The sequence below is a fragment of the Oppia nitens genome, unplaced genomic scaffold (genome assembly GCF_028296485.1).
Source record: "Oppia nitens isolate AA-2021 unplaced genomic scaffold, nextdenovo-longstitch-racon4-pilon3 scaffold18_pilon_pilon_pilon, whole genome shotgun sequence".
In the NCBI taxonomy this organism is placed as follows: Eukaryota; Metazoa; Arthropoda; class Arachnida; order Sarcoptiformes; family Oppiidae; genus Oppia; species Oppia nitens.
In genome coordinates, this window is record NW_026533197.1 from 1,986,000 (window position 1) to 1,999,780 (window position 13,781).

Genomic DNA, 13,781 nt, shown 5'->3' on the forward strand with positions numbered 1-13,781 from the left:
GTAATTTCTATACTTATATGAAACCCTATTATTGATCATTTAAACAGTTAGTCAACGCTTTTAAGTATTTATTTTCCGTAGTTTATAGGGTATACAAAACAATATTAATATATTGTGAAAAATAATAGTTTACTGTAATAGTATTGGTTTGGTTAGTATAATATACTTCTATGATATATAATATAATATATATGTTATATATATACAGTATATACAGTATATATAATATATTAACGATTTAGAGAATGGTCTGAATGTGACTGAACTATACATCATCTCTGACTAAATGATGGATGAGTTACTACCAGACAAAGTGAATGAAGAAAATATGAGTTTCACTACACTATTAGGGCTGAACTCTATAGTGACTAAAGAATCGCTTTTAAGTTTGCTTTATATACAGTCTGTTATTATTAATATATATCAATAATATTCAATACAGAATACTATACAATGTATTAATACTGTATGTGTGCGGGAGTTGAGACAAATGTGTGCAACAAATAATGTGTTTGCAATGGTAACTAAATTTATATTTAAAATATAATATAAAAGCAATCATATTGTTGTCATTTAATTGTCATTCATTTGTAGTTATTATTATTTAATCGTTGGCTGTATCTTACAGTACAAGTCATTCAAACCATGCATATCATACAATCGATATCATTTTGGTTGCAATTTTACACTACAATTGCATTTGCAGTTAAAGCACTATAAGAGGAGATGCAAAATGCAATTGCCTTTAACTATACCACCCAGAGATTCAATATAAAGAATCGGGACATTACCGACCATTTTTCATAACAACCACAAAAAACAGTTATTTTTTAGACAGTGGCGGAATTACACATATCATACAACTAATACATTACTTTCCTATCAATTAGATAACACAATAGAGAATGCATGCATTGTAATTGAATATAAGATTACCTGAAAAAGTATATTAAAATTTTATCATTTAATTCAAGTAATATACTATATATAAACTATATTTGAGTTGTTATTATAGTAGGCATTCCGTCACTGTTACGGTCAGAGAGAAAGCATTGTCGACCAAAGGCTCGATCGCCCGCTGTGTTTGCATTTGGGAACAACTAAAGAGCTAAACAACTAAACGATGACAATCACTATATATATAAAACACAAACAGCTTTGTTGCTCTCATACCATATATTCAATCCAATACTACAGTACTGTATATTCAATACAATATACGGTACTGTACTGTAGATCTGCCATTCTTATAGACTCATACTATAAAAACTTTTCCATCTCTCTCTCTCTCTCTCTCTCTCTCTCTCTCTCTCTCTCTCTCTCTCTCTCTCTCTCTCTCTCTCTCTCTCTCTCTCTCTCTCTCTCTCTCTCTCTCTCTCTCTCTCTCTCTCTCTCTCTCTCTCTCTCTCTCTCTCTCTCTCTCTCTCTCTCTCTCTCTCTCTCTCTCTCTCTCTCTCTCTCTCTCTCTCTCTCTCTCTCTCTCTCTCTCTCTCTCTCTCTCTCTCTCTCTCTCTCTCTCTCTCTCTCTCTCTCTCTCTCTCTCTCTCTCTCTCTCTCTCTCTAAATATCTTACAGTACTAAAAATACATTATTTTTATGGATTTTATGATATTATTAACATTTTTATAAACTAACATTTTTATTCAATTGTCTACAATGTTTAGCTTTCAGAAAAATACTAAATAAAAAATAATTTTTTGGTCCAAAAAACTCTTATAAATAATATATTGTATACAAATCGGGCTTTTATGGTAAAGTAGTTTTCATAGTATTTATAAAGTTTGCTTAACCTATAATATAACAATGAGATTGAACTAAAAGTTTGTGTAGTATATCCCCAAATGAATCCCTACTAAAGCCCAACATATTGAACACCCCATTGAACACCCCGTTGTCTATTGTTTGGACGGAAATGAATGTGATATTCATTTAAGTTCAGCCCTTGAGCTAAGTTTTTATAGCTTTTATTCATTGAGTTATGAATTCATATTTGACTCTCTTGTCGGTTGTCTATCACTTATATAACACTATAATAACTCTGAAACACTCAGTTTGTTTGTAATCGTCAGGACTGAGCTTTCAATTAAGTCGATGCCATTTATAAGAGTAGTAGTCCTGCTATTAGGCGTGACTTTTAAATCAACTGTAATATTGATGCTATATATATATATATATACTGTATATATTGTATATATATATTGATGTATTGAATATATTAATGTTATATTGCTTCGCATCCGCTTATATTTGTCACTTCCGTCTCTATCGACACTCAATTATAATCTTGATTTTGATTCACTATTGATCAATGTTGCCATCAATTGTTATTATTATATTATATAAACAGCATAACTAAGTTAACAATTTGTAAAATATGTTAAAATACTTACTTAAAAGTTAATATAAAATTAAATAAATAAATTATGAATAATAGTAACAAATTGATTGAAAACATTACTTAACATTGAATATTATAAATCAATTTATTTATTTATATATAATGTATATCTTATCTTACATTCTATTGAATACTAAAATAAGTGCATTACTTAATACAGTAAAATGTTTGTCACATATTAACAGATTCAACTAAAACATAGAAAACCTCACTTCAAATAAAGTTAGTATCAATAGAAAAGTCTGAATATGACTTCACAGGAGGTTTAGTCAGATAATGACTATTATTTATGTATTCTTTTGGTGTCTTCAACAGAGAGGAAATGGAGACTAAGTGTAAGACTGCAGGAGATATGACTATTTCACTCCTTTACTACTCTATATATTGTCAATAAAGACAGACATATGATATTATGTTATCATTTTGTTTTTATTCATTAAAATCATTACATTGATTACAATTTTGTCACTTTAAATACACATATAAAAAATGACAGTAAATATACATGCAATATTAATATACAATAGTTAATTAAATTATCAAAATAATTATAAATAATAATTTACAATACATGCATTCATAATTTGCATAAAAATTGAATCATTCAAAATTAAAATACAATAGCTATCGAAATTGAATTAATTAAAATATTACAAATGATTTTTAAATTAAGAATCTATTTCAATGTCACTAACAATATTTTCTTCTTCTAGTTTGGGAAATGGTAGTAATGTATCACTTGAAGAACCGGGCGATGATATAATATTAATTGTTCGTAAAGTACTTGAAATGGGCAACAATGAGGAGCCGGTAGATAAACTAGGGCTCAAGCCTTCGGTAATATTTGATGATAGAGTGGGACTCATAGCTGTGTTGACAGTTATCGGTACAGATGGTGGTTGTGATATATGTGATGAGGTCTTCATTGTTAATATAACACTGTTTCCAGAAATTAAATTGTTATTATTGTTAATATTATTATTAGTATTAGAATTATTTGTATTATTTTTATGTGGATTACGACAACCCCTACACTTGCATTCAAAGCAACCCTTGCCGTCCACATAACAGGGACACCGCTGTCCACAACAGGTAAGTTTGCCCGGATTAGGTGTGGCTAAACCACACCGACAACCACGACGTTTAGCCTTAGCCTTCGCTGAAGTAGTGTTTGCGCTACGAATTAGTGAAGAGCCGTTTGTCAATAAAGCGTGAGAACCTAAAGTCATGTGATTTGTCGTATCATTTGTGGCCGCACTAGTGGTTGATACTATTGGACATTTTGCCGACGTATCGTTATTTTCGTAACCATTATTACGGTTAACATTATTTTGCAGAAGAGTGTTATTATCCTTTTTAACGACAGTATCACTAGAAATGCCGTTCACTACAACTTTGTTATTCGTCGTGTTATTTGAGTTGACTGGACCCGTGTTTCCTGAATTGGTGGTCGCCTTGACTCGTGCGTTACCGGCCACTGACCGCGAATAACCTCTAAGAGGTGGTGGCTCTGAAAAACTATACTTATCGTGTAATTGTGAGCCTTCTTCAAGAAGTTCTGCAAAACTCATATTAGTTCCCGAAGCAGAACCACTGGTTAGATCTCCCCACTTATGGTGCAAGTCTGCAGACATCATAAACTGACAGACATTGCGATAACATTGCAGAAGAATCCTTAACTGAGTGTTTTCCACAAACTTTGAGTGATCTTTACACCTGAAGAAGACTATATTAAAAACATTGATTAACTAAATAATTATTAGATGTAATACCAACTGCACGATGGCTTTAACCGCATTTTGCCGCCGACACAGGCCTTACACACGTGATGTTGACACGAACTGACAGTTGAAGACATGGGAACTGTTAAGAGTTGTCCGCAGACACAACAGGTCAGTGCCTGTCTTAAGTAAAGTACCAATCGGTTGATGTCAGCCCACGCGCCCATGTCTTCACATGAAGACTGAAATATCATACGACAAGTGGTCACATAAAGACTCAATGCATTCATTGTCACCACAATTGGTCTCAAAGATCACCCAATCGTCACAATCTATAGCTTTGTTTACATTCAACTCATTTACACTACATTTGCATACAATAAGAGTCAATACAGTGTTCACTGCAATACATCACTCATTCATATATAACGTACATATTATAAACATAACGTAATTAATGTATGAATTATTGAATTATTTTGTCATTTTTGTCGATAGTATTGATAGTAATGTCTTTGAAAGCCATCACCAGATTTGGTCCACATCTTAAAGAAGTTAGACTTCACTTATGTCTGACCACCGAATCCAGTGCTGGTGTCAGGTATGGCCTCTGAGTGATAGCTTGTCATTTGATTATTGATTTATATCTGCCATTTGATGACCTCTTCAGAGAGTTTATATCTAAACACTACCATCGCGTCAAACAAACGAATCCCAATCTTCCTATTCTTATACGTGAAGCCAAAGACATTGAACCGATGCTTTGGATCCGTTTTGGTCAGTCATTACCTAATCAACAATAAATTCAATCAATTAATTTCTGTCAATATTTCAGAATATGGTCGCGAAAGAAATGTTTCCGTTACGGGACTCAGTGGTGACCAACTGTTGCAAACAATACAAGACTTAGCTATTGATAGACAAAGTTAATTGAATTCATTTATTGTTATTATAAATATTATTTAGTTTTAGTCTAATATTGATTGCAATTAATACCAATTATATGGCTATCACTTACAATAATAGACTTTCAATAAACTATACAATTATTTAGTGTTATTTACAAAATATTTTCAAATATACGGTATAATGAAGTTTGAGTTTAATTTGAGTGCAATTTGAGTGCAATTTGATTTTAATTTGATTTTAATTACATCAAATTAAATGGACATATAGTATATAATTATAGAGTAATGCTATTAATAGTTAATAAAATGTAATTCAAATAAGTCGTAAACTTATATAACAAACAATTGTTTTTATAAAAATAACAAAATGTTTTTATTTACATTATTTAATGTAAAACTTTGATTACCGGTAAGTTATATAAAGATAATTTCGATTTCAGACAAGTCCTTAGCTTTTGAGAAAATGTTTAACTAAATGTGTTTTCAATTGAGGAATATTTGCAATCTTTAGTCTACAAAAATGGCAAACTATCTCTTGTTTTAATAGATGATTACATTCCTCATCAGTCAATGCTTCAACTTTATCAAATTGGTTGAGATTGTCGATGACAGCTAAAGACAATTAGACAAATTTGAGACATTAATTAAATTGTGAACATTTTAAACAATTATTTCAATTACTTTTAGAATCAATGAAGAAGTTAGTGGTAAACGAATTGTAGTGTTTTTTCGTCTTTAGATACTTTGAGTCAAAGTCTTGACTAATAACATGAAGATGTAATGGTTTTAAACTGGGAATCCTATGAAAACCAAAACGAAACGCAATATTTGTGTTCAATTTATGTGATAATTGGTTGCCTTTATCTGTCATATAATCAATTAGTTGGACGTGACATTTGGATAAATCTTCAATTGAATTGATACCAATGTCTTCATTGGGAATCACCATAAAGTGATGGCGAGACTTAAAAATATATAGACATAAATATTTAGTGATATTAGAGGACAAACTTAAATACCATACCTTAGGATATTTGTCTTTTATGATTGTAATCAATTGATCCTTTAAGACAATCAAATTCGGGTCTTTGATAGCATGAAATAAGCAATTGGTCCACGAGTTGGACATTTTGGTTGATTTCTTTACCATTAATGGCTTGTCATGTGTTTGAGTACTTCTTTTCATGACTTATAACAAGTATTAATCAAATTGTAATTAAAGTCTAATTAATATTTATATCTTTTATGTTAATTATAATTATAATTACATTTAAATTTATATCATATGTTAGTATTGTTTATGACATCTATTATAATCAATAGACAACTCTTCAATACATTTGTGACGTCAGATGACATCACTTGTTATACAGTAATGTATTAAAGTATATAATAATAGTGTCTATGAATTGAATAAATTTGTGTACAGAATGTATGAATGCATTGCATTAGCGCTAAAATATCGTTGAATTGAATGAATCAATGAATGAATGTTTAAATGAAGACAACAATGAATAATACAATCAATACAATCACGAGAAATGATGTCATCGATGGTAAAGACAAAGACATGATCTTAGAGGTGAACCGACTTAAGTCATTCAAGAGTTGGCCATTCAGGTCAGGAAATTGTACCAAATATACGGTAATGTATATACATTTGTATTGATATTATGTTTATAACTGATGACAATGTGTGACAATAGGTGAGTGTCAGTGGTTTCTATCACTGCAATATTGATGGCGAAGTCGATGGCGTCCGATGTTTCTGCTGTTTCAAAGAGTTGGACGGATGGGACACCACTGACAACCCGCAGATTGAACACAAACGCAACAATAACTGCTATTTCGCTAATTTAGGAAAACCAGAGTCACAACTGACTGTCAAAGAGTTTCTTAAAGTAATGGAAGAAAGAGAAGTGAATCTTATGGTAACACAAACACTATTACTGATATCTATATTGTTATCAAATGACAACCATATTGTCTATCACTTGCAGAACTTACGCATTGAAACAATGAATGAAATGGAGAAACTTGTTATCACCGAATTGGGTCTCAAGATTGACGACAAGATTTATTGAACTTTAAATACATTCAATGGTTAATACATTTATTTATTATTTTAACAAAGTTATAAACTATGAATTTCATTATAACATCTAATAAATACATCAAATACTACCGTACAGTATATCATATATAAGTGATATTAAACTTATTTTTAATTACTGATAATAAAGTTTGAATAGTAATTGATTTTTGAGTAGTATCTAAAATTTACATACATTTCTATGATTATGTATTGTATAATTTGATCATTACTTATATATTATTTTTGCTCCTAAATGGCACTTGAAATATAAGCTATTATTGCCGGTAATTGATAAAAATATTACGGTAAGTAAAATATGCATTACATTTAATATTACCGGTAATTAATTTTTAAAGTATTTAGAAATTAGTATAAATGCATTATAAGTAAGAGTTTAATCGGCTTATTGTTGTGCTATAAAAATATTATTTAATTCATTGACGAGAGTCTCGTACCGATACATAATCCTAATGCTGGGAACATTAGTTCGCTGAATATCATTGCCGGCCACTCCTTCAGCTCTATAATTGGGTCCAATCCAATGTTGTTTGAATTTATGAGGAAAGCCTGACATTATGACACTATTGCGGGCCAATTCACACATATCACAACTACTCAATTTCCATACCTGTGCTGCAATTGAGTACTCTTCCATCAATGGTTCCTACCGTAAGTAAAGACAATTATTGGTAAATAAATTGAATAAAAGTGTTGTAAACTAACTTTTGTAAAGTGGAATTGCAAGGGATCGTCGGTAGACAGAGACACACATAATCCTCGATATAAAAAGTCAGGCAAAGGGTTTCGGTGGTAATTAAGAAACAGACTATTATTGGACAGCGGACTCATTGCAATACCAATCTGTGCCAAATAATAGAGATATTGAAGAACTGGCACTTTTCTCAAAGATAAACCATGAGATATGTTTTCACTTAATAGGAAACCTCCGACCAAATGTTGAATATTACCGGCTTCTCCACAATGTGGACGTAATACAAAAGTATTGAAACCCCGTTCCCTATAATAAATAATTTAATAAAAATCATTAGATATCATGTGATAAACTTAAACAATAAATGACTTACTTTCTAAAGTGATTGAGAACACACATATTCGCGTACATATAGTAAAGATAATAATTGCTGTAATAGACGTCAAATTAAGTTAACATTAGATCTCCCAAAAAATATATAAATGCATACTATGGAGGGTTTTCCTCGTCTACCCATTTCGGGGGGATTTGTATCTCTTTATCAAACAACGGATTCTCATGTTTAGACTCGTCGTCCACTGAATCAAAACCAATAACATACTGAAGAAAACAATGCAATTCTGGGTGTGAATTAGGACTATTGGTTGCTTCAAATAGTGGTAAAAATAGATTTTCCAACATTTGTTCAAAGTTTTCAAATAATCCATTTGCTCGATAGACATCACTTTAATTTCAATAAAATACAGTATACAAGAATTGATTGTAATTAAAAAATAATAAAATAAATAATTACTAAAGTCGTGGTATTTGAATAATCCAACGAACAGTATCTGAATATACGTTGTTTTTAAGCGCCCATTTGGCCAACGCATCCCATTCACCCTTTTTGCGGCCATATATTGATAATCTATTTGAAAACATAATAAATAACAAATCATTACTAATACTAATAAATGTAATATAGCGGTAAATACCTTAATTCAGCTTGTTGATATTTTGATTCCTCTAAGTCCATCATAACTTCTCTAAGAATTCCAGCGTAATATTCGCCATCGATATGATTGTCCGCTTTGAGGAATATCTCTCTGAGTCGACTTTCGCCAATAGGATTGTATTTAGTGTTAAATTTATCAAATCTATGAAACGTGTTTCTGTCGGCGTGAACGTCAAGCATATCAACACTCAAGTCATATGAAGTGAGATTCAATGAATTGAAGACCTGTTCCAAAGTCAGTTCTTTGCCGTTCTCGACAACCACTTTATCATCCTTTCGAGTCTTAATTGTCTTCTTAATGAATCGCAATAAATGTTTTTGATTCATACAAGAAGCCGCGTGAACGTGAGTGTCCACTTTGCGGACGTTATAGAAGTCTCGATGCGGAACCAGTTTCTGTGCTTTAAGCTCTTCCAAGTCATTCAAAAGAACGTGAAGTTGAAATTTGTGCGACAGATAAGCCAAACGCTTAAAACAGTGTGATTTAAGCGGTCCGTCGCCTATAATACGACACAAAAACTTCATGTCGTCTACAAAAGCATTAAATGTGGTCACAGAGTAGGGAATGCCTTAAAAAAAACTAACATTTAGTTTACATATTAACGACAATGTCTTTTAACTAACGATTTGATTTATTCAAATCATCTTCATTTCTATAAACACCAATAACTCCGTCCTCTATCTTACAAATATAGTTCAAATCGGGTGATAGTGTTGTACCCCACGGGTCGTCAATAAAAGGTGGTTCATCGCCATCACCTGTATAAGTGTTGGTACAGATTAGTTAGGATTTAAAGGATATCAAGACGTGTACTGACCTGAATCAGGTGTATTGATTGTCTGACAATTGGGATAAATAAACTTTTTGGTGGTTTCACAGAAACTCTGTTGTGAATCAATCATATATTTATGTCTTAATTTAAGACTCCTTTGCAGATCTGAATTCTGTTGTTTCTGTTCTTCAGTTAATATCTTTCCTTCGACTTTATCCATGAGTTGGAGATACCTTTGTTGTTGATATTCTTGATTTTCTTCAGGAGTTTCGTTTTCTTCTTCGTTGTCGTCGTTTTCTTCAATGTTTTTTGTCGCCATTTTTGGTCAATAATTGTTTTTTTTGTCGAAATTGTTTACATAAACATATGACTGATATATGACTGCAAAATATAGACACAGTTTTATACTGTATTACCGTTTAATAAACTCATAAATTATTTTTTGTTAGAAATAAATTATGTTTACATTAATTTTATTTTAAAAATCTCGTTATAAAGTGATAAATCTATAAATAGTTTAACCAAAATATATGTAATATTTAATCAATATTTGAACAGTAATTTCAAAGTGAATAACAAACGATATAAACATAAATTATAATTTAATACAATATTTAATTATGACATTTAAATTGTTTAATATTACTATTAATTTTAATATTACTATACAATTTATATAGAGTATATCATATTTTAATTGAAAATATTTAATATTAATAAATATCATACAATTAATTAATTAATTAAAAAATAAAATATTCACAAAAATCAAACTAATTAAGGAATAAACCAACAAATATTTTCCCTCCTTTTATCATAATTAAGTAATACATTTGTTGGTTTAAACACTTAATCTGAGTTTAATTAAGTTATTTTAACAATAATTTTTACCAATTTATTTTAATTATATTTATCCACATACAGTATATTACATACTTTATAATAATTGTTTTGTAAATTATCACAAAGAGGGCATATTATTATACAGGTATCTTACAATATTAATTTATACAATACTAAAAACATTATTAAAATAGACTTAAACTAGTAAAACAAAAGATAAAATATTAATATAACATTTAAATTACAAATATTAAAAATTATTTTTATGTAATATAATCTTCGTTTAATTTACAATAAAAATAATAGCATAGTTATATTAAATTGCTATTTAATAAATTCATGTAAAAATCTATTTTGTAAAAATTTAATTATATAGACATATTATTATTATGTAAAGGCATATTTGGAAAATATTTTCCGTCAATTTTCTAAAGCAATACTGAAAGTTATGGAAATTTGAAATTTTAATAATGGGAATTTGCTATTTAACACAAAAAGTATACATATATTTATAAAAATAATAGAAAATTATTTTTTTTTATTTAATTATGATTAATATAAAAAATATATTTAATAAACACATATTACCTTCTTTTTAAAGATTAAAATAAAACAAATAACTAGAATTAGTAAACAATTAGAAAATTAATGACAATTGTTAATAATGTCTTTTATAGTATTGTCTCCATAATTGTCAAATAATACAACAAATGGTTGAGAATAAAAAATGTAGAGAATAGCAGAGGGGCTGAAACATAAATTTTTATAATATATAAATTAAAGTTTTATTATATTTTATAATTATATAATTTATATAAACTTTAATATAATTATAAATATAATTAGAGCCATTGACCATGATGATTTTATAATATAATTATAACAACAAATCCGATGCAAATTGGTTTTTGTCGATTTATAAAATGTTTTGGTTTCGATGTAGTGTTCACTAACTACTATACTAGTGTTCACTAACATATTTCACACAATTATAATTTATAAATAGATTTTTTAAATTATATATTTCGCATATTTTTTGTAAAAAATATTTTAATTATTTAATATAAAACCAGATAAAAACCAGTTGAGAATGCTTTAAAAGCATTTCCATACGAATTCCTTAACTTAAAAATGAAAAAAATTAAAAAAAAATTGTAGCGGAGTCTGGATTCGAACCTATGTCCTCGTGGGACAGACAGTCCGACAGACAGACTTTTAGAATGCATATACGTATTCCTTTCAGGAATTCGTGAAAAAAATATATTAAAAATTCAAAATTCACTTTTATTGAAAAATAAAAAAATAAAAAAAATAAATAAAACATCTAGAGGAGAACTTCTTGTGATATCTTATACTTCATTTTTGATGCTTTACACAAATTTAAATTTTAAAAAAACAAAAAAATATATTTTTTAATTTTTAAAAGCTATTTTCTCTATGTTCCTGATGAAATATCAAAATTTCAATACTTATCCCAGCTCATTTTTGATGCTTTATCAAAAAATCAAATAAAAAATTTCAAAAAAAAATTCAAAATTTGCGCCATTTTGTTTATTTTCCTGAAAAATTAGCTTGAAAAATAAAAAAAAATAAAAAAATAAAAAAAAATCACAAAAAAATGTATAGCTGAACGTGGATTCGAACCTATGTCCTCGTGGGACAGACAGACAGACAGACGGACAGACTTTTAGAATGCATATACGTATTCCTTTCAGGAATTCGTGAAAAATCTGCACCTAGCATTGCCAGGTTAAATTTTATACAGAATTTTTGAAGTTTTTTCAATCATGTTTAATCAAACATAATATGCATTATAACATACTGTATATGAATCGCACATTCGAACATCTGTAAATTATAGATATTACATAATAGTAGAAAATAATTTTTAAATAACCTTGGACAACTATATTTAGCGATTTATTTAGATCTAGAATTATAGGATTATTAGAAACTATAAGAAAACATTAGTTGCATTCAAATAAAGTTAAGAAAAATGTCATTAAAAAATCTAATAGTATTGAAAAGGTATCAAAAATCAAATTCTACTTTTAATGTTATTTGAATTTAAAATAAAATGTAATAATTCCGAAATAGAAAATAATTTATAATAAACAATATATAATATACAAACTGAAAAACAATTCAAATACAACTCCTTTAATGAGTTTGTGATAAAATAACTGTACAAATGTATCGTACAAATTATAATTATAAATAATATACTGTGTTTAGGGTTAAGCAAGGGGTAGGGGTAAGGCCTGACCCCCTAAGATTGAAAAGTTAGGATTTTAATATTTATAACATATGAATGTAATTATTAATTGAAAATAAGTAAAATAGTTAAAATCACGTTATAATTTAAATATAACATTATTTTAATTAAAATATTCAACTAAAAAATTAACTTTGTTGAAAAGATTGTAATCATATTACAATTTAAATAGAATTTTAAGATAAATAAACAGTAAAATAATATATATATATTGTATATGATAGTTTTTATTAATATTTTTAAAAATTTTAGTTGAAAATTGGAAAATATTTTCAATTTTATAATTACTTGAACACACAAGCTTTAACTAAAATTAAGTTAAATAATTAGTATTCAGTCATTATTTATATAAAAATAACAAAATAAAAATATGTACCTATAAACTTAAAAAATAACTATGATTTTAAAAACTTTAATTATGTTATAAGTAGAATTTTATTTAAAAATAATTAAAATACTAAAAATAACTGATTGTGTATTATTATTTATTTTATAATTTAAAAAAATATTTTGAAAAATGTAATTTATTAGAAATATTTACCTATTTTCCTGGGAATATTCGGAAAACTGCAGTTTAAAAATGCAATAAATATCTACACCCACCCTATACCCCAAGATTTTTCAAGATTGTTGTCAATTGACCTCTTCCTAACCCCCCTAAAATCCAATACCTTACTCAACCCTATTATTTATAGAATATAACATCAAGATTAAGATATTATAATATACTATACTTTAGTTGAAGTTATAATTTATAGTACGGTAAATAATAAAGTCATATTTATTTAATAAGTTAATGTCATAAAATGTTGTAATAAATGTATACTTATGTAAAATGAGATAATAACTGTATATATGGTAGTAAATTATACAATATTATAGTACAGTACAGTACAGTACAGTAGTCAACATTTATGATAGCATAACAAATGATTAGTTGTGAATAATCCAAATGTCTATCGATTTTATATTATTTTATCACTTGTAGTGAATGACTACAATATTTAGTCACATTTCAACCATTTGTTTGACACTTAAGAAATGCTTTGCTTTTATGGCTAA

At 28.3% G+C, this 13,781-nt stretch overlaps 5 protein-coding genes across 6 annotated transcripts; 2 read left to right on the plus strand and 3 right to left on the minus strand.

Annotated features, from left to right (window-relative positions):
* Nucleotides 1-3,060: 3,060 nt before the first annotated feature.
* On the minus strand, nt 3,061-4,540 carry LOC128965698 (E3 ubiquitin-protein ligase MSL2-like). Its single transcript, XM_054312445.1, has 2 exons — nt 4,171-4,540; nt 3,061-4,114 (listed from the first exon to the last, which is right to left on the minus strand). The coding sequence occupies exons 1-2, from the start codon at nt 4,407-4,409 to the stop codon at nt 3,067-3,069; spliced, it is 1,287 nt and encodes a 428-aa protein (XP_054168420.1). The 5' UTR covers nt 4,410-4,540; the 3' UTR covers nt 3,061-3,066.
* Nucleotides 4,541-4,577: 37 nt separating this feature from the next.
* On the plus strand, nt 4,578-5,199 carry LOC128965701 (NADH dehydrogenase [ubiquinone] 1 alpha subcomplex subunit 2-like). Its single transcript, XM_054312449.1, has 3 exons — nt 4,578-4,720; nt 4,790-4,896; nt 4,955-5,199. The coding sequence occupies exons 1-3, from the start codon at nt 4,629-4,631 to the stop codon at nt 5,047-5,049; spliced, it is 294 nt and encodes a 97-aa protein (XP_054168424.1). The 5' UTR covers nt 4,578-4,628; the 3' UTR covers nt 5,050-5,199.
* A 173-nt stretch (nt 5,200-5,372) lies between these two features.
* LOC128965699 (aprataxin-like) lies at nt 5,373-6,338 on the minus strand. Of its 2 annotated transcripts, XM_054312446.1 has the most exons (4): nt 6,296-6,338; nt 6,052-6,215; nt 5,709-5,991; nt 5,373-5,639 (listed from the first exon to the last, which is right to left on the minus strand). In XM_054312446.1, exons 2-4 carry the CDS (start codon nt 6,211-6,213, stop codon nt 5,476-5,478), a joined length of 609 nt encoding a protein of 202 aa, XP_054168421.1. In that variant the 5' UTR covers nt 6,214-6,215; nt 6,296-6,338; the 3' UTR covers nt 5,373-5,475. The 2 variants fall into 2 exon arrangements, with proteins under 2 accessions (XP_054168421.1, XP_054168422.1); XM_054312447.1 differs by lacking the exon at nt 6,296-6,338 and having other exon boundaries at nt 6,052-6,217.
* A 106-nt stretch (nt 6,339-6,444) lies between these two features.
* On the plus strand, nt 6,445-7,211 carry LOC128965700 (baculoviral IAP repeat-containing protein 5-like). The gene is made up of 3 exons (XM_054312448.1): nt 6,445-6,672; nt 6,734-6,958; nt 7,028-7,211. The coding sequence occupies exons 1-3, from the start codon at nt 6,526-6,528 to the stop codon at nt 7,109-7,111; spliced, it is 456 nt and encodes a 151-aa protein (XP_054168423.1). The 5' UTR covers nt 6,445-6,525; the 3' UTR covers nt 7,112-7,211.
* A 138-nt stretch (nt 7,212-7,349) lies between these two features.
* Nucleotides 7,350-10,028, minus strand: LOC128965697 (AMP deaminase 2-like). The gene is made up of 8 exons (XM_054312444.1): nt 9,647-10,028; nt 9,453-9,587; nt 8,809-9,397; nt 8,628-8,741; nt 8,325-8,558; nt 8,208-8,264; nt 7,846-8,140; nt 7,350-7,786 (listed from the first exon to the last, which is right to left on the minus strand). Exons 1-8 carry the CDS (start codon nt 9,918-9,920, stop codon nt 7,526-7,528), a joined length of 1,959 nt encoding a protein of 652 aa, XP_054168419.1. The 5' UTR covers nt 9,921-10,028; the 3' UTR covers nt 7,350-7,525.
* Nucleotides 10,029-13,781: the final 3,753 nt, after the last annotated feature.